The 20,139-nt window shown below is 39.0% G+C and overlaps 2 protein-coding genes across 6 annotated transcripts in view; both read right to left on the bottom strand.

Annotated features, from left to right (window-relative positions):
* Positions 1-15,481, bottom strand: part of LOC123499558 — a 54,729-nt gene extending 39,248 nt beyond the window's left edge. Inside the window, exons 1-2 of one of the 5 annotated variants that reach the window (XM_045247672.1) lie at positions 13,621-15,481; positions 8,970-9,074 (exon numbers count right to left, since the gene is read on the bottom strand). The gene's annotated coding sequence lies outside the window, so the exon portion shown is untranslated. The remainder of the gene's footprint in view (positions 1-8,969; positions 9,075-13,620) is intronic. The other 4 variants (XM_045247675.1, XM_045247673.1, XM_045247671.1 and 1 more) reach the window with 4 other exon arrangements.
* Positions 15,482-17,518: 2,037 nt separating this feature from the next.
* LOC123499557 overlaps positions 17,519-20,139 on the bottom strand; it is a 32,242-nt gene continuing 29,621 nt past the window's right edge. Inside the window, exons 17-18 of the mRNA XM_045247670.1 lie at positions 18,011-18,141; positions 17,519-17,718 (exon numbers count right to left, since the gene is read on the bottom strand). Coding sequence (XP_045103605.1) covers positions 17,607-17,718; positions 18,011-18,141 — 243 coding nt within the window. The 3' untranslated portion in view covers positions 17,519-17,606. The remainder of the gene's footprint in view (positions 17,719-18,010; positions 18,142-20,139) is intronic.

The raw sequence follows: 20,139 nt of genomic DNA, 5'->3' as shown, positions 1-20,139 counted from the left end.
GTTCTTTTAGCTTTCAAGGAAGATGCGGTCTCACCAGCCTTCTTAATAGAGTCTGCTGACTTGAAAATAGTAGACAGTAGATGGAGTCAAGATGGTGGCAAGCAATGTTATTAGTTTTCTGGCCTTTCTCTTGTCTGTGAATAATACCCAGCTTCACTTCGAGAGTAAGACACTTCTTGGTCTACTTAGGAACGTTAGGCCACATTGCAGGGCGTTTTGGTGGTAAGTTGAACTAGGGAAGATGAGCTGCTGGTGACGCCGTTATGTTTTGACTGGGGAGTGAGTGGTGCACGTAATCTTGATCTTGATCTTGATGCTACAGGTGACAGAATTTCTTCAGAGTCAGGCCTTTGTATCGGCAGCGCCTGTGTTGTTCACGAGAGGCTTGATCTTGATCTTTATTCTACAGGTGCCTCAGGATTTCTCCTGAGGCAGGCCTTACTACCAGCAGCTCCTGATGTATTCAAAAGCCTGTCAGCTTGCATGATATGGTGGGGCTTTCAAATTTGGAAAAAATTACCTGGATAAAACTTCATTAAAGCGAGTTTGGTGTTCGTTAAAATAGCAGATGGTAGTAAAACAAAACCTTTGTTGTAGCGAAATTTCGTTGTGTGAACCTTCGTTAAATGGGGGTTGCCTGTATACAAATTGTATTGAGGGACAGGCGTACAGGTAACTCTCGATTTACGTGATAGATGCATTCCAAGAGGCATGGCGTAATCAAAATTCACGTAAAACAAACATGTAATTCTCATAAGAAACAATAGATAATAGGGGGGATGCGGATGTGGTCCAAACAAATTTGTACAAAATACTCTATTTATTTGGCTAAATTAACATGTTTTTATTATTTACCATTCTAAATACTAGAAGTGTATTTAAAGTAAAAGGAAAAGCAAGAAATAATATGAGAAAGCAAAAAATAATAAGAGAAAACAATAAAACAAAGAATATGTAAACACAACACTCACTGCATCACTGCCTTCACCACTCACACCACAGTCAGTCACCATCTTCCTCTGAGCTTTACCACTTTATCAAAAACCCACTTATCAAAAATAACCCTACATGCAGAAGAAGATGGACGTTTTGGGACCATCTTGGTGAATTATAGGCAGATTGAAGAGATTCCATCTGTACTCAGTGCTGGCAGACTGCAAATGCGGCATGAGAAGAGCAGAGCTCCCACCTATTGGCCAGCTGCAGAACTCTCTGGTGCGCAGTTTGAAATTGCGTCTGGCACTCAGTTTGAAAATGCGGTTGGGCCAAATCACGTACAGCAAACCGATCACGCAAATTAAATTGATTATAATATTTTTTCAGTCGCGTTATAACAAAAACGCGTAAATCAAACACGCCTAAATCGAGAGTTACCTGTAGGGCATTCTCCAGAAATGCGAGGCCAGTGAGTGGCAGGCAAACAACCTACCCCCCCCCATTGACCTGACTCTCTACAGCCTATCTCTACCTAAAATAATCCTCCCTAGGAAACACGTGGAGAAAAAACCCAGGAACTATAATTAGCACAAAGCCACCTCCGTGACACTGGCAGATGCAAAGTCCAACCCTAGACACCCCATCCTTTCTTATAGTCACTAAGCTAACCTACACTAGACATCCTATCCTTATGGTAATTAATCTAACCTAAATTTGTCTTACTTTTAATGATAAATTTTGGTCAATTCTATATTACTCCGTTTATTGTTTTTACCTTAAAACATGATATTCTGAAGGGCAGAAGGGGGGCTGGAAAAAAAAAAAAAAAAAAATAACTAATTAATGATTTATGAGTGATAATAATAAAAATAAATTAATAAATAAATAAATAAATAAATACTACTACTACTACTACTACTACTACTACTACTACTACTACTAATAATAATAATAATAACAATAACAATTATTATTATTATTATTATTATTACAATAGTTGAAAAAAAAAGCTGGTAGTAAAGTTCTACAGTCACTTTCCTAAAAGTTTTCTTAACTAAATTGTTGAAACCAAAAAAAATAACGATGAATAAATCAAGTCATGAGTTAATAAAAGCGGCAGCCTTGAGCACTACTTGAGAGAGAGAGAGAGAGAGAGAGAGAGAGAGAGAGAGAGAGAGAGAGAGAGAGAGAGAGAGAGAGAGAGAGAGAGAGAGAGAGAGAGAGAGAGAGAGTGAGAGAGAGAGAGGATAAGGGAGGGAGGGATACAACAGGTACACAGAGAGATGGGTTGGGTCTATGGAGTGACGTAGTGATGGCTCTACACAAATACTCACCCTAGATATCAGGAATTTCCTTCAACTCTCAAGAGTAAGCAGCTTACCCATACACTTCTATTAATGCACTTTGCAGTCAGAAATAAGCACAAGGTGTGAAATAGATAGTAGCAAAGTATAATAGTGATCCAACACTTCTTAAACAAGAAAATCAAGAAAATCTAGATAACAGAGCTGCTGTTTAAGCAGGTCTGTACCATTGTTTTGACACTCGCCCTGTCTCCAGTGCACTCAACTTGGCACACTCGAGTTGATTCATGCACGGCTTGTCCATAAACTGCTGAAATTGTCAGTAGCTTCCCAACCCACACCACAGATGTAATATATTTTTTCTATTCATTACCTAGTTCCTACAGGACCGTATCCACATAGTGGATACAGTGGTGAGCGTGGGATCGGGCAGACATCCACGCGTAGGTTCGAATCCCACCACGTACAGCCTTAAACACTTTGCCATTTGTTGAGTGGTTTAAAGTTACCTACATATCACCATGATGCCCAGGTTCTAGGTGGTTACACTCAAGATGAGCTTGGGTGGTGATATGGGCCCTAATATGGGTACCACTATAAATAACATTGCCTGCGCCACTAATGGGCGGAAGCTGAACAGCGCTTCCCATACACTCTTCAAGTGTGCCTACAGGCGCTATAGGCCTTACCGTAAAAAAAAAAAAAAAAGCCCTAATATAACACCCTGGCCTCTCCACTAATGAATCCTCTGGCATCATATCCAGGTAAAGAGCTACTTGAACTATTACAGCCTATTCTATTTCCTCATTCATTCATCTCTACTATTATCCCTATTTCTCTCTTCTCTTTTTCATTTGTCTATTATCATCTCTATTAATCTTTTCTCCTCTCTTTCGTTCGTCTGTTATCCCTGTTTCTCTTTTCTCCTCATTTATTTGTTCAATCTACTAATATCCCTTCTCTTTTCTCCTCTTTTTTTGTTTGTCTACTATTATCCGTGCTTCTCTTTTCTTCACTTTTTCTTTTGCCTACTAATATCCCTGCTTCTCTTTTCTCCTCTTTTTCATTTGTCTACTAAATTTTGTGGAAGTTGACTACTATATTGGGGTAAATCCCAGTCCTTATAAAGATGTATTTAGAGAGCTGGGTGTTCTGGTGGACTCTTCCTTGAAATTCACTTGCATATAAAAGAGATCTTTTGCAAAGCAAGTGGTGTTGCTCACAGCATTATTAAAAAAGTATTGTTTGTAGAACCCTGGAATTCATGGTTCAAGTGTCTGCCACACACATTAGACTAGTGATTCCTAAACTTTTCCTGAGCGGGTACCATTTGGAGGTCCCGTACAGTCCTACCTAGTTCCAGAAAACTTAATTCCAGCAAACATCTATTCATTCACAAGTGGAACACAACTAACAACAAGAAACACAGCTCATTTAATGCAAGGGATGTGTATGTTTCTTCTCAACCAGCTGATTGATACCAGATTATTTTGTGTAAAGCAATACTATTTTTTTCTATTAAATGAATAAATTTGATTTAGCTAAAAATTGCATATGATCCTGAAAGTGCTCCAGTACCACCTGAAAGGCATACCACTAGTGGTAGACATACCACAGGTTGGGAACTACTGCATTAAAGCTACTATTGATTTTGGTAGTATTCTGTAGAATATAGGTGATGTATGTGACTCACAACCTCTGGAATCAGTGCAACAAAGATGGACTAAGCAAATTAGTGGTCTGCTTCCTCTCTTACGCCGAGCATTTGGCTACTCTTAATTCTTAGTTTCTAACAAAGGGAGGTTATTTTGAGCCAACTTCATTATAGTTTAGAAGATTATAAATGACCACTGTCCTCATCTTGTTCATCTGTTCACGATGGTTGACAATGATCGCATCAGAGGTTACAGTAAGAAGCTATTTAAGTCTCATTATGTAACTGATGTTAGAGCAAGATCCTTCCGTATCAGAGTTGAAGGGCCTTGGAATTCTCTTCCTAAAGACCGAGGAGGTTCTGCATCCTTACTAACCCTCCTTTTGGCTTTTAGTTTTGTTATTTTCCTTTGTTTTTTAGGATGGAGGATGCAGAAGATACTATGAGCGACTGACCCTCATCATGGTAAGAATCATGGCTTCATCTCTCTCTCTCTCTCTCTCTCTCTGACATGACTTGATCAAGTTTATGTACAGAATTAGACATGAGACATTCATAACCCTAACCACCACCTTTCACACCACAAGATACATCAATCACATCACTAGGTTACAAAACAGTCAAAACTAGCTACAGTACAGTCGTCTATATACTCGGTAAAACGGTTTTCCCGCCTATATTTCTAACTAAGGTGACAACTCTAATTTTATTCTTCATGGCAGCTGTCATTGGCTAAAATTTCCTGACGTATACCTTATTGAAAGAAGTGGCCTTCTTTAGGAGTTTTCAGTAGTGGCATGGCCAAGAGCAAACAGAGTCAAGTTTTTGGAAATGGAAGCAAACACCTGTGAAAAGTGTCTGCTTTCGTTTCACCCCGTTTGGCAAATGCTTCTCAACCCATCAGTATGTAGCAACCTTATCAACCCCAGGGAATGAAATCACAAAGGAGTTACATTTTGATTAAAACTGAATAATAAGACATGTTTTAGGCCATGGAAATGGTTACTATAGATAAAGATTTAAGTTTACTTATTGTGTGGCATACTGAAGAAATGCAAAATCAAACAGGACATTAAATCAATTAATGAACTGGTGGTAACTAGTGACATGTCGCATCTATCTGTCCTGGCTGTAGGTGTTGCCCAATTCCATGTTTCTAGTTGTGACTTTGATACATAAGTGGAGTTATTTTTTCTATTATTAAGTGAATAAAATGAAAAAATTGCTGCAAATCTTTATACATGAAATAATAAATGACGGTAAAATACATTATCTGCAAGTATTGTGGTAATGCAATTATACAGGAGTTAGAAAGCCAAACCCATACATCTCCAATGGAACACCTTCTGTGATGCCAACGACGCCACACCCAAAGAACGGGTCCAGATGCGGCTCATGCATGCGCATCCCTGCTGGAGCCCAAGGTGTATAAAAGGCGGGAGATGACAAAGCTCGCAAAAAAATAAATAAATAAATAATAAAAAAAATAATAATAAATAAATAAATAAATAAATAAAAAATAAATAAAAAAAAAAAAAAAAGCTTATTAGTTTGATAGAGAGCCTAATCACAATTTTAAATAAATTCATTATAGGCTCAGAAAGAAATGGTCTGGAATAGGAAATACAAAATGGAAATATAAAATAAAATAACAAGACGGTTAAATTCATTATAGGCTCAGAAAGAAATGGTCTGGAATAGGAAATACAAAATGGAAATATAAAATAAAATAACAAGACGGTTTGCCAGTCACTGTTACACTCACACTTTATTTCCTTTCTCATTATAATCCCTCAACTCTTCCCTTCCCACCAGCTTTACCTCTTCATAGTTTCACCCAACTTTTCTATCCGTATACCATGGCACGAAGATTTAGACAATAAATCATACATGAAAATTAGATAATACAGTGTTTTCCAGCTTTGGTGGACTTTGATGAAAGGTGGGAAGCTGTCTTTGGGGCAAACATATGACTGAACAAGGTCATGTACACATGTAAATATACATGTGCATGTAGATGTAAGCATATGCATATATGTATATTTGCATTTAAATGAAGGATAAATAAACTGTATATCAGGTGAAAGCTGGCCTGAAGGTTGATTTTTCTTGGCAAAAGCAATTAGGGAGGCAGTGGCATAGTGGATAAGGTGGTGAACATGGGATCAGGCAGACATCCATGTGTAGGTTCGAATCCCACCATGTACCATCTTGAAACTTTGCCATTTGTCGATTGGTTTAAAGTTACCTACATGTCACCACGATACCCAGGTTCTAGGAGTTTACACTTAAGATGAGCTTGGGTGGTGATATGGGCCCTAATATGGGTACCACTATAAATAAAATTGCCGGTAGCACTAGTGGGTGGAAGGTGAAAAGTGCTTCCCATACTCTTCAAGTATACCTACAGGCACTATAGGCCATAAAAAAATAATAATAATAAAAAAAAAAAAAAAAACATTCAAGTCAAATTCTCTCTCTCTCTCTCTCTCTCTCTCTCTAGCTTTTATTTAGAATGATATGTGTGATATCATGTCACTGGGTATTGAAAAAAGCATCAATCATTGAAATTTTACTTCACTTTGTTCCTTGCCATGTAATATACGAGAAAAAGCAAACTTTTTGCCACAATTTCTCCCAGAAACGGCTAGCTGTATTTCTTTCAATATTGTAATTATTACACATTAATACTGTTATTAATAGGTCTACATGGCATTTAGGAAACTATAATGTGGTTTATATAACTCAAACCGTCAGTTCTTTCGTAGTGGTAATTTCCCAGTGGCCATTCCCCATTGTTTAACATAGAAGCCAATGTTTTGGGAGTAATGTGCGATCGTAAGCTCCGCCTACCATTTCATAATACTGGGGTCACACTAGTTTTTTTTTTCTTTTTCAGTACGACGACCCTGACAGTCGTACAGGCCAGTTTTCTATGCTTGCATACAACTGTCGTAACGATTGGGAGCATTTCAGGGCAAGAAGGACACGCAAAATGAAGGATGTACAACATCGAATTCTAGGCGTACGATGGCGTATATCCTTCGTACAATGATGTCTGTCATTGTACATCATTGTACGACACCCACAACAATGATGTACGACACACCAAAGAAAATGGGAACAACCAGAATTTTAAAATTTTCTTGGCTTGCGACAACATATGCTATGCTAACAATGTCAGACGATGTTAGACAGTGTCGAACAATGTCAGACGATGTTGAAAAAGATGCATTTGACAAAAGTGTGATGATGCCCTGTATTCGCTTGACGACGCAAGGGCAGGCCCAGAATGAGCCCCTGGAGGTATATATAGGTGTCCAAAGCATTTTAAGAACCAATGCTTACCTGTACTAACCTTTAAAGACTCCTTACCTTCCTGTATAGAAATAACTAAATCTAATAAAAAAAACAAAAAACATGAGACACTATCACCCACAAACAAACATACAATTCAAACACAGACAAGATACGAACACTCATACTTGACATCACCCTCATGATAATACAAGCATATTATTACATATATACACACACACATACTCACAAACACTCACACAAAACATAACCCACACAGACATATACAACCTTCTAGGCTGGGTGACCCAAACCTAGGTCAGCTAGCACTACCTCCAACATAAAATGATAAAAATAGCAATGTGGAATACCTACAAACTGTTATCTTTAACTTTACATCTTTATTTCTAACTATTTCCTTCCCCTGTACCGACTCTTACATTGCTTTACCTCACATTTACTATTACCATTACATTCCCATGTCACATCACCCCACAGCATCAACATCTACACACTTCACCATGAGTCTCCTAAAGTACATCCCTGTCCTGGCTGATATGGAGCTGCATCTTGCCAAGGACATCCTGAGGATGGAGTCTTCATACTTCATAGGGATGATCATGGTAATAGCACCAATAAAGCTCTCTCTCTCTCTCTCTCTCTCCCTGGTGGTGTATATCTTCACCACCAGCAGGTTTATTTATTTCAAGTATATTAACTAAAGCCTTTCCCCACCATCCCCAACTCTGCCACTACCACCGTACACACTCCTTACAGAAATACGCGGCTTAGCAACTTAAGGCAAACAGCTGTCCTCTCGTCCTGGTGTTGCTGGTAGTGCTGGTGCTCCTTCAGTTCCTCTTGCTAGCCTTCTTGTGGCACAGGGTATACATCCACCTTCATGGAGGTCTGAAGGTGGATGTTCACTCCTGGTCTGGGAAGCGGCCCCTCCATACTCATGTCCAATGGGCCTGCGATGTCCAGGGATGTCCCAAAGAGATCTTGTGATGACAATGGGATATCATACCCATGCATGCCCTTCCTCTGTCCCATCATCTTTGGTGGGTATACCAGAGCTATTTTTTTTTCAACTGGCGACAACACACAAGCAGTCACACTGGTCACGACAATTCCAGTGACAACGTTTTCATGTGTTACCGTCAAACATATGTTCAAAGACCAGTCGTAACTCAGTATTTTAACGATTTTTGACTTGTTCGATGTTGAATTATGTCATTAGCAGCACGTACAACATTGTATTTCTCTATAACGTCATCCTACGCCCAATGAAATAAGCTTTGCTTGTCGTGACTCTCTTCCCGACAGTCGAATGCAGCACTCGATTGTCGTAATGCTTCTACAATGTGATATGACAACAAGGACATCTTACAATATTGTACGATGTCGTCACGTTAACGTACAACTTGACTTATGACATCTTACGACAGGCCAAAAACCATTAAAATGACGTAGCTGCTGCCGGCAACAGCCCTCCTACGACCATCGGAGACGTCGTAGTAGAAAAAAAGCTGTAGTGTGACCCCAGCATAAGCTCTGCCCACTGGCTTCACATTTTCAGTATAGCGGGATAGGCGCATGCCACCTCCCTCAATCTAACCTCCTTGGTAAAAACTAATGACACACTTAAATTTCTTATATTGAACACATTTTCTTTTAGCACAGTGATCTTCATGCAATAAGTGTTATGTTGATCATTTTAAGTTAATTCTGTTAATTTTTGATAAAAATAAGAATTATTAATATATCTATTAGTATACCTTAATAATGTTTTTTTTTTTTCCGGATAACACAAATTGGTGTGGTGGGATTTGGCAGTTTTTGGGGAGGGATGCGGCAGGTTGGCAGTCCCTGATCTGGCAACTCTGGAGAACGGAAAGGACCTATATATTAGGACATTACCAAAATCTAATATTTTAAATTTTCAATCTTCTTAACGATTAAGATTGAGTCTAGGTGTGGGGAGAGAAGATGAAGTTGTTGTTTTGTTGTTGTTTGTTTGTGCTTGTAGGAGCAAAAAAAAAATAAATAAATAAATAAATAAATAAATAAATAAAAAAAAAAAAAAAAAAAAGCCCAATGACAAAACTGCAACTGAATAAATTTTAACTTATATTTCTGTATAATAACAAAAGAATGAAAGAAAGAAAGAACACAAATATTTAAATATGCATGAATAACACCAGAACACCGACAATCACCACACCTATCATGCAATACAATGCTAAAACTAACCTAACAAAGTTTTCTCTGTCCCAATCAAAAATCTTAGAAAGATCAAAAGTCAGGCGTTCTGTGGCATCCCTGCGTGATCTGTTGACTTCCTGAAGGGTTGGAAATCTCTGAAAGATGTAGGGTGTTATCATCAGCATAAGAGTGGATAGGGCAAGAAGTTTAGTTAAGAAGTTCATTTATGAATAATAGAAAGAGAGTGGTTGACAGAAGAGAAGCATCAGGAACACCTCTGTTAAAAGATTTAGGAGAAGAACAGTGGTACCACGGTGCAGTGGTACCACGACTGCAATAGAATGGTCGCAAAGGAAACTTGAGATAATCTTCCAGAAAAAAGGACAGAAACTGTAGGAGGGCAGTTCTAAAATCAAAGCTTTGTGCCAGACTCTATCAAAAGCTTTTGATATGTCTAATGCAACAGTAAAAGTTTCACTGAAATCTCTAAAAGAGAATGACCAAAACTCAGTAAGGAACGCCAGAAAATCACCAGTAGAACGAGCTTGATGGAAGCCATACTGTCGATCAGATAGAAGATTGTGAAGTGAGATGTTTAAGAATCTTCCTATTGAGGATAGATTCAAAAACTTTAGACAAGCAAGAGATCAAAGCTATAGGACAGTAGTTTGAGGAATTAGAACAGTCACCCTTTTTAGGAACAAGCTGAATGTAGGCAAACTTCCAGCAAGAAGGAAAGGTAGAAGTCGATAGACATTGTTGAAAGAGTTTGGCCAGGCAAGGTGCAAGCATGGAAGCACAGTTTTTGAGAACAATAGGAGGGACCCCATCAGGTCCATAAGCCTTCCGAGGGTTTAGGCCAGAGAGGGCATGGAAAACATCATTACGAAGAATTTTGATTGAAGACATGAAATAGTCAGAGGGAGGAGGAAAGGAAGGGAAAACCCAAGAATCATCCAAGGTGGAGTTGTTAGCAAAGGTTTGAGAGAAGAGTTCAGCTTTAGAGACAGAAGAGATGGCAGTGGTGCCATCAGGATGAAATAAAGGAGGAAAGATGAAGAAGTAAAGTTATTGGAGATGTTTTTGGCCAGATGCCAGAAGTCACGAAGGAAGTTTGAGTTTGAAAGATTTTGACATTTTCTATTTATGAAGAGTGTTTGGCAAGTTGAAGAACAGACTTGGCATGATTCCGGGCAGAAATATAAAGTGCATGAAATTCAGGAGAAAAGAAGGAAGGCTCAAGTACCTTTTGTGGGCAACCTCATGTATAGCACAAGAACAGGCTGTGTTAAACCAAGGTTTAGAAGGTTTAGGTTGAGAAAAGAATGAGGAATGTACGCCTCCATGCCAGACACTATCACCTCTGTTATGCGTTCAGCACACAGAGATGGGTCTCTGACACGGAAACAGTAATCATTCCAGGAAAATCAGCATAATACCTCCTCAGGTCCCCCAACTGGCAGAGGCAAAACGCCAGAGGCACCTCTGCTTTGGGGATCCTGGGGAGAGATTGGAAAAATAGGACAAGATACAGAAATGAGATTGGATTGGAGGAGACCAAAGGAGATGATAAGGTGACAGCATAAGAAGAAGGATTAGAGTTATGGAAGAGATCAAGAATGTTGGACATATCTCCAAGATGGTCAGGAATACGAGTAGGGTGTTTGCACCAGTTGCTCTAGGTCATGGAGGATAGCAAAGTTAAAGGCTAGTTCACCAGGATGGTTAGTGAAGGGAGAGAAAAACCAAAGCTGGTGGTGAACTTTGAAATTTCCAAGGATGGAGATCTCCACGAAAGGGTCGAGGGACAGAATGTGCTCCACTTTGGAAGTTAAATAGTCAAAGAATTTACTATAGTCAGAGGAGTTAGGGGAGAGATAGCCAGCACACATAAAGTTAGTTCGAAAGTGACTGTCTAAGCCAGATGGTAGAAAACTCGGAAGACTCTAGAGCGTGGGCACGAGAGCAAGTTAAGTCGTAACGCACATAAACGCAACATCCAGCTTTAGAACGAAAATGAGAAAAGCTGAACGAAAATGAGAGTAGAGAAGGAGCTACTGAAAGTTGCCTCAGAGTCCAGAGGTGCCAGATGCAGGGAAATTTCTTTGTTTTAGAGAAATTTTGACTGGCAGGGAAGAAAAATCGCTAAAAAGGGAAAATTATGGAGAGAAATATTAGCTTTTACGTTTTTTGCCCCTGAATGTGAATAAATAATTCCGTGTTTTGACCCTGAATATGTATAAATAATTTAGTGTTTTGTATGATCTTAATTCCTAAACGTAAGAAATAAGTAAGTTCTAGGTTGAAACTGGAAATTTTAGCTTGTATGCAGGGAAATATTGGCTAGTCGATCTGGCACTCTGCCTCAGACAGCTGTGTTTCGGTGAGAAAAGATGAGGTTTAGTAGAGGAGAGGTGGTGTTCCACAGAATGAAAATTAGATCTAAGACCGCGAATGTTGCAGAAGTTAATGTAGAAAAAGTTAAGGGAGGTGTCCAGACATTTTGGGTCGCTAACGAGAGGGCAGTCTGGGCAGACCTGGGGACATTTTTTGGTCCCCTCCCCAGAAGGGGACTCTGAGGCTGGGTTTGGAGTCGCCATTATTTATTTATCTTTTTTTTTCCAAGTAAAGGGTGTGTGTGTGGCAAGTGTATGTAATTTTATGAGAAGTATGAGAGTTTTCTTTAGAGGACAGGCTGTGACTGCCCCCTTGAGCTGTGCGACACAAAGGGAAACACTCGGAGAGATTATAGCTTTAATGGAAGGTTCACAGCGCCCCCTGAACTATAGTTCTCGCTGGGAGTAAATAATTGTTTCGGTAGGCATCTATTACCTCCTTCTAGGAGGAAATGGTAATGAAAATGACAACGAATAAGGAAATAAGAGGAAACGGAAATCAGAATGTGGTAACGAATATGGGAATAGAAGGAAATGGTAATAAAACAATAAATAGTAAAATTGGTAACGAATTGAGGAAGAGTACAACGAATAAGGGAAACGAGAATCGAGAGCAAGAGGGACCTTAAAAACAGTGCCGAGAGGCAGATCGACTTGACAAACAGGTGGGCCAGGCAGCACTGAACCAGTTGTCCTACCACCGGTGCTTCCATGAGTTGATGAAATCTTACCATAAATTTTTGTCAATTTTACCCTACATTCGAGTGTTTTACCCTAGATTGTCGAAGTTGCTCATTGATTGATGAATACACTCTTATCATACATAAGTTTAAATATTGCCCCCCCACCCCCAAACACACACACAGGACTACACACTACAGCCACTACTGCGGCTGCTCTGTGTGGACTCGTCCTCGCAAGTGACTGACTCTGTGTGTGAACTGTGATCTAACCGTCCGAAGGTCCAAAACGTGTACGCGTAGTAGACGGGTGAGTGGAGACTGGGGAGAAAGGGGATGGGGGTGAGGGGTGAAGGGATGATACAAGTCAAGGGGATGATTGTGTACATGAATCGAACATGAAAGAGAACCCCTGCCACCAGATTGGCACCATTCCAAGCACACCTATCCATAGGACGGCAGATTACCCTAAAATTACCCTAGTTTATGCATTACCCTAAACACTACCCTAAGAAGGGTCCAATTACCCTAGTTTAGGGTATTTTACCGTAAAATGGAAGCACTGCCTGCCACCTCGGTGGTCCCGCACCCTCCTACCCTCACGCGACAGAAATAACAAGGAAACTACGTAAAACATTGGGTAAATGGTCTAGTAAGAATCTTCCTGGGGTAGATCGAGACAGATATAACATGAAAAATACGTAAAAATAATGAGTAATAGATGGGCGCGTGACTTAGGGCGTATCTAATAACAATCTCCTTTGGTAAAAACACAAATAATAAGAGAAATACCTAAAAATAACAAGTGGGAGAGCGATTAGGGAGTACGACGCGTGGTAATAATCTCTTTAGTACATAATCTATTCCTTCTTTGCTTGGCTGGACTAACACGGTAACTAATGTAACCTGAATTAACAAACCCAATTTTATCCAATACGTAATTTAAAGGCTGAAAGCGTAATAAAGTGTGTATGGAAGCAATTAAGTGATAGCTACACTCGCCAATTCCCAGATAACACCAATAAAACACGTAATTTAACAATAATCACTAACTCTTAAACACTAATTCATAACATACTATCCTAAGTTGTGTCCGGTAGACCAGGTGACACTGATAAAGGCAGGCAAGTCCACATCCTCAAACCCACCTTCCCGTGTACACTGTACGTGGTGTGTCAATGGCGGGGCAGTTTAGCAGACAGCTTATCTCGCCGCTGTCACCGTCCACACATCGAGGCTCAAGCATCTGATTCTGTTGAGTGGAGTGGGTCTGCTGGTGTAGCACTGACAGACGGCAGTGGAAAGTGGTCATATGGAACGCCCATGCAATGCGTGAACTACGCATGCGTGGACAGTTGTATCTCTGCCAAGCGCACGACATTCGAATTTGCAGGGAACGTAGGAGAGAATGAGACAGTGGAGAACGTGGTGCTGGAGTGTCTGAAGTATGCCAGAGACAGGAATGAGATGATGCAAGTTGTGCTAAGAGAATTGGAGAATGTTACAGTATAGAAGACATGAAAGTTGGTGCTGGAACTGTGGATACATGAATGACAGGATGATTGGTGCTGTGGAGAAGTTCCTTAAGAGAAAGTGTAGCGTAATAGATTGCAATAGTAATGTGAAATATATGGTGATTGTGTTGTTTGCTGATTTTTTTTTTTTTTCCGCCACAGTTTTGTTTATCTCAGATACCGATTTGCTGATTGTACTGCACTGCTACTTTATCATCATGGCTTTGACGTACGTAGGCTACTTATTTTCGTACTGTTAAGCGTATGGTACTATAACTTTGGCAGTTCTCACGCGTTCCATGGACATTCCACTTCCTACTACCACTGTACTGTACCACAACCGGCGGCGCTTCTGGGGGAATTGAGATCAGCTGTGGCATATCTGGCGGTGGATTCAAAGTTGTAGTTCGTTTTGCTCATTGGATAAATAAATGGAATGAATCTAATGTACGACACATTCGCTAATATGGAGCTCCCACCTGGTTAAAGATATAAAATTACTTGAAGAAGTATCTGAGAATATTAGACTTACTATAACAATAAAGATATCAATCAATCCATCATCACTAACCAACACTATCATGAAGATCAAGGGGTGACTTAATTGAAACCAAGATACTCAGCGGCATCGATCTGCGACAGGAAATGCATGGAGGGAATATGGTTTCAATAAAGTCATCCCTTGATTTTCTGTATGCTGATGTTGGCAAGTCTTTTTCTTAGATATCCCTTTAAATAATTTAAGAGAGGACTTCCAGATTCTTCCTGGCATAAGAATATGTTGCCTCTGTTGATCTCTTGCTGTCACTCCCTTTGTCATCTGTCATACCTGTGCTCACCTTTAAATTAATGTTATATGAAGGCAATTGCAAAATTAGGGTGTTTTCAGTGTTCATTGGTACTGTTCATAGGTGGTGAAAGTTGACAATATGTGGTTACATTCCCTTCTTCAGCCTTTATTATTCCTTCCATCATCGCCATGATGCTCGTCTTTGTATCAACGCTAGATGCAAATGTAATATTCATTCAGGCTGGGAGCTTTTGCTGTTTATTAAATTGCTAGTGACAAAGAGAGAAGGGTTGACAGTATAGAAGTCTTTTTTGTTATGGCCTATAGCGCCTGTAGGCATGCTTGAAGAGTATATGTGGGAAGTGCTGTTCAGTTTCCGCCCATTAGTGGCGCAGGCAATTTCATTTATAGTGGTACCCCTATTATGGTCCATATCACCACCCAAGCACATCTTTGATGTAACCACCTAGAACAGGGGTTTTCAACCTGGGGTACGCATACCCCAAGGGCTCCTTGAGAGGAATTTTGGTGGTACGTGGCAGGTTTCTCAAATACTTAAGCTTTGAATAACTGCAAATTTGTTTATAGTATACAATGTGGCCTACATGTGCTAGGCTGGATGTGTCCTTCACTAGAACCAGGACACGTTAATAACGTTAACAAGGAAACTCTTGGAGTTATATCACTTGAGAGGAAGCTCTCTTGGATTACAGTTGCCACAACCTTGCAAACCTATAATATTTGTTCAGATTTATTACTTTATATGTTATTCACACACACAGTGACTTATTTATCACTATCACTAGTTACAAGTTGCAACTAGCTGGAAGCAACACTAGTTCACTGCCATAATGATCGAAAATTCTCTGATATAGTTCCTTTTTGGTAAATGTATTGAATGTAAGTCACATATAGTGTCTCCCTGTGAGGTACCAGTTCCTATCGACACTACCTCATAGAAACATACTAATATCAATTAAAAATTTTGTCTGCTCCACTTATATAACACAAATTAAACTTACTAAACTAAGTCAATAAACCATGCATTTATTCTTACCCTTCCTGACGCTGCATTGTGGGAAAGGGGTACGTGATCAATACTGAAAGACTTCGAGGGGTACATAAGATTTAAAAGGTTGAGAACCCCTGACCTAGAACTTGGGTATCATGGTGACACGTACGTAACTTTAAATGAGTCGACAAATGGCATGGTTTCAAAGAGGTGTGGTGGGATTCGAACCTATGCGTAGACATCTGCCCGATCCCACGCTCACCATTGTATCCAATACGCCACAGCATTGTCTCCATCAGCCTTCACTACCTGTTTTGACCTGCTGGGAGTATCTCGTGTCAGGTTGATGCAGCCGGTGTAAAAGGAGTCAAAATGAATCGCATGAAATAATGATATGACTCGACTAGTTCAGTATAAAAGCAGCATTGAAAAAAGGTTGCATTTACACCGAGTAAATAGTGTTAATAGCCAAGTGGGAAAAAAAAAAAAAAAAAAAAAAAAAAAAAAAAAGTGAAACGTAAAGTACAGTGAGTATATTACAACATGCAGTCATGCCATGCACTGTTAAGGACCAATAATGAATGAATGAATGAATAAATAAATAAATAAATAAATAAATAAATAAATAAATAAATAAATAAATAAATATATATATATATATATATATATATATATATATATATATATATATATATATATATATATATATATATATATATATATATATATATATATATATGTATAATATTTCTTGCTTTATTTTGGTTTAGATTATGCAATTTTGAAATGACACGATGTAAAAAAACAATTCACTTTTTTTTTTTCTTTTTTCAAATTACGCAAATTATTTAGAAAGGCACAAGTCAAGAAAATCAAGTTGCATGGTTGATTTAGTTTTGTGATGCAGCCACCACGTGTCACCAGGTGTTCCCCCAGCCAACACACAATATGAAAGTATGGTAGTAAGTACCTTGACTATACCAGAAAGACATCCTAAAAGATGGTCAGCTAAGTCAAGGTACTTACTACCATACTTTCATATTCATAAATATATCATATATATATATATATATATATATATATATATATATATATATATATATATATATATATATATATATATATATATATATATATATTTATATTTATTTATTTATTTATTTTTTATTTATTTTTTTTTCTGAGAACCAATTTCCTCTGTATAACAACCAGCTACATGGCATACCCAGCTGTCTCCACACAGAGTTTCACAATAGAACACAAAGATGGCAAAAGAAGCTGAAAATTAATGTGACAAACGTCACAGCCAAAGAAAGAAGTTATATAACCTTGAAATATAATAAGGTATAAAACTAGAATAAGTAGTCATTTCATTACCCTTGTGTAAAAACAGAAGTGGATCAGGAGAGAATGAGTGAGTTTCATGTTTCACCCACCTCACATCCTGTCACATAGTTGATAAGATGGACAACAGGATGTACTGACCAAGGTTACACTTTCCTTGGTCACTACGTCCCAAGGAATGCTGAGACAATAGACTAATTAGTAGCAATCATAACTCTAAATGACAATTATGTTCAGTTACATATGAAACATTATAAACTCAAACATAGACATTTTACAATATTTAAGGACAAAATTAGCAGGTACTTACCTTCAAGCTACAGAGGGTTGTTATACAAAATTGCAAACCTTTTCCTGACTGCCTCTGACACATTTAAAACAAGGTGTTCAGTTAAGGTCATTTAATAGATAGAATAATTACATAAACTAAAAAATCTATAAAATTTATACATATCATGCTATCAACAACAATTTTCATTTCTTCTTGGATACATTTTTTGTCTTCTTTTTTCTGAGTACACTGGAATGCTTGAACTGATTTTTTTGCTTGGCTACTATTATCTCAGTATACTTCTTCTTTTGATATCTGAAAATAATAAAAAATCCTTTTCAAGAAAAGTATCCTTGTAAATAGTCACACCTTTTATTTAGCCAAGTTTGGAAGTATACACTTTAATGGAACCACACTCTGTCAGTCCAAAATTCAGCAAAAATAACTTTAATTATATTCAAGTTTCCTGAAACATGACTTGAAATAAGGAAGACTTATGGTACCCTTCCCCCAAAACGTCAAGTAACATCTGTCCAAATATAAAAAATTAATATTATGTATTAATACCCATAGCATGTAATGGGACTATTACATCCTATCCACTCACCTCAAGGCTTCCTCATCGTGCATGATTTCTTCTGCCATGGTACGCTTCCTATGTTTCTTTGGGACACGAGAAGAGTAGAAATCAACGGGGCTGTCAACGACCTCGGCAAGCTGGAAATACTTGGGCAGGACCTGTAAAACATAAACAGAAATTACATTTAGCAATTTGATGAATAAATATCTATTTCTGTACATTCATCACTGTTGCTCTCCATTCACCTATAAAATGCAGTCATTCTTGCTTAGTGCACAGTCATCCCATTCAATCCTCTATTCTGGATAGATATTAAACTACTCTATAATCTACCTAAAACAAAACACTTAACCCAAATAAGCCCATGGTTGCATTTTCGCAACACAAAACATGCCCATACAAGTTTTCACTTGTACTCCAAGGAAAGAACGTGAGAGGGAATATGAGCTCTTCAGTGTGTAGCCAACACTCGTAGCTACTGGTTCAATTTTCTTTTTCTCCTGCAGAGAGAGCTGTTTACTTTTCAGAATTCCAAGAAGTGTCACAAAAATTTGACCCATCATGCCTTCTTACAAAAAGAAGTAAGTATCGTATGTTTTGTTTAGTTGAGTCTCCATTCACTAGTAAATCATAAGACGATGGATTCTACTATCCATTATATTCATTATGTATAACATTTGTGATTTTGTGTACTTTCTATGAATCCGTAAAATTTATCTTTTTTTACTGATGCGAAAATGCAACCATGGACAGTCTGCCCCTTGTTGATGTTGCGTTATCGCATTGGTGGGATACATGATTGACGACAACACGATATAATTATGAGTTATATGCAAAAGAAAGACAGAGGGAGAAAAATATACAGGTATCCCTTGGTTAACGATAGGGTTACGTTTCCCAAAAACAGATCGCTAACCGAAACGATCGCTAACTGAGGGATTTGAAATTATCAACTACATACATGTATTTCGCGATGCGTAAATAAACGACACTTTCTATGTTGTTAGTTGTTATTTACACCTTTAGAATTGGTAGTACTTACCTTGAGGAGTGGATGTGATATGCGTAGTGTGTTGTTTTGTGCCCCGAGGGACACAGGGCCTTGGAGGATTAAATCTCATCATGCCCACACCGACCCAAACTCGGTCAGCTGCTTCAAACCCTTCAAATTCTTGAGAGAATACGTTTTCCAGTGGGGGTGGGTCATCCAGGCTCTCCTCATCGTCACTCAAGGTTACGGTGGATGTGAAGGATAGATTGGATGTGGGTGGAGTTGTTTTGGAGGTGGATGGAGTTGTTTTGGAAGTGGGTGGAGTTTTTTTCGAGGTAGCAGGACGAACTTTGAAGTACGACGAGATGACTCCTATGGAAGTAGATGGGATTGCTTTTGAGGTGGATGGGGTAGCTTGGGAGGTGGATGGAGTTGCTTGATCGGTAGATGGGGTTGCTTGGGATGTGGATGGGGTTGCTTGGGCGGTGAGTGGTTTGAAGAAAGATGAGATGACTGTCTGTTTTGCCATCCTTTTCTTTGCCTCAAATAGTTCTTTATACACTTTCATGTCATTTTCTATAGCATTAGTCACGCCATTACTTCGGTTTGGGTTGGGGTCATTCTCCTGGAGAAGATGTATGGCCTGGTTAATATGATTAAAAATCTCCTCGAAAATCTTGACGGAGAGGGTTCTTTCAGGCTCCTTGTCCTCCTCCATTTCCTCCAAAGTATTTTGTTTCTCCAACTCCATGAGGTCGTCGTTGGAGAGAGGCTCAGAATGACTGTCCAGCAGTTCTTGTACGTCATTCTCGTCCACCTCATTGAAGCCTGCCTTATGGGAGATATGAACGATGTCTTTCCTTACTGCTGTAACATCGACAGGGACTTCCTGTTTACGTTCCACGCACTCAGGCCACAAATTACGCCAACATCCATTCATTGCCGACTTGGACACCTCCTTCCATGACTCGTCGATGTTGTCGATCCCCTTTTTAATGTTATAATCCTTCCAAAATTGTTTCATGGTCGGCTTGTCAGGGGTGTCAATGCAGGCCAACAGCTGTTTCATGGTGCGCCGCTGGTAATAGGCCTTGAAAGTAGCGATGACTCCTTGGTCCATCGGCTGGATGAGGGCAGTTGTGTTTGGGGCATAAACATGACCTCA

The sequence above is a fragment of the Portunus trituberculatus genome, chromosome 50 (genome assembly GCF_017591435.1).
Source record: "Portunus trituberculatus isolate SZX2019 chromosome 50, ASM1759143v1, whole genome shotgun sequence".
NCBI classification, from domain to species: Eukaryota; Metazoa; Arthropoda; class Malacostraca; order Decapoda; family Portunidae; genus Portunus; species Portunus trituberculatus.
This window is presented reverse-complemented; position numbering and strand designations above follow the sequence as displayed.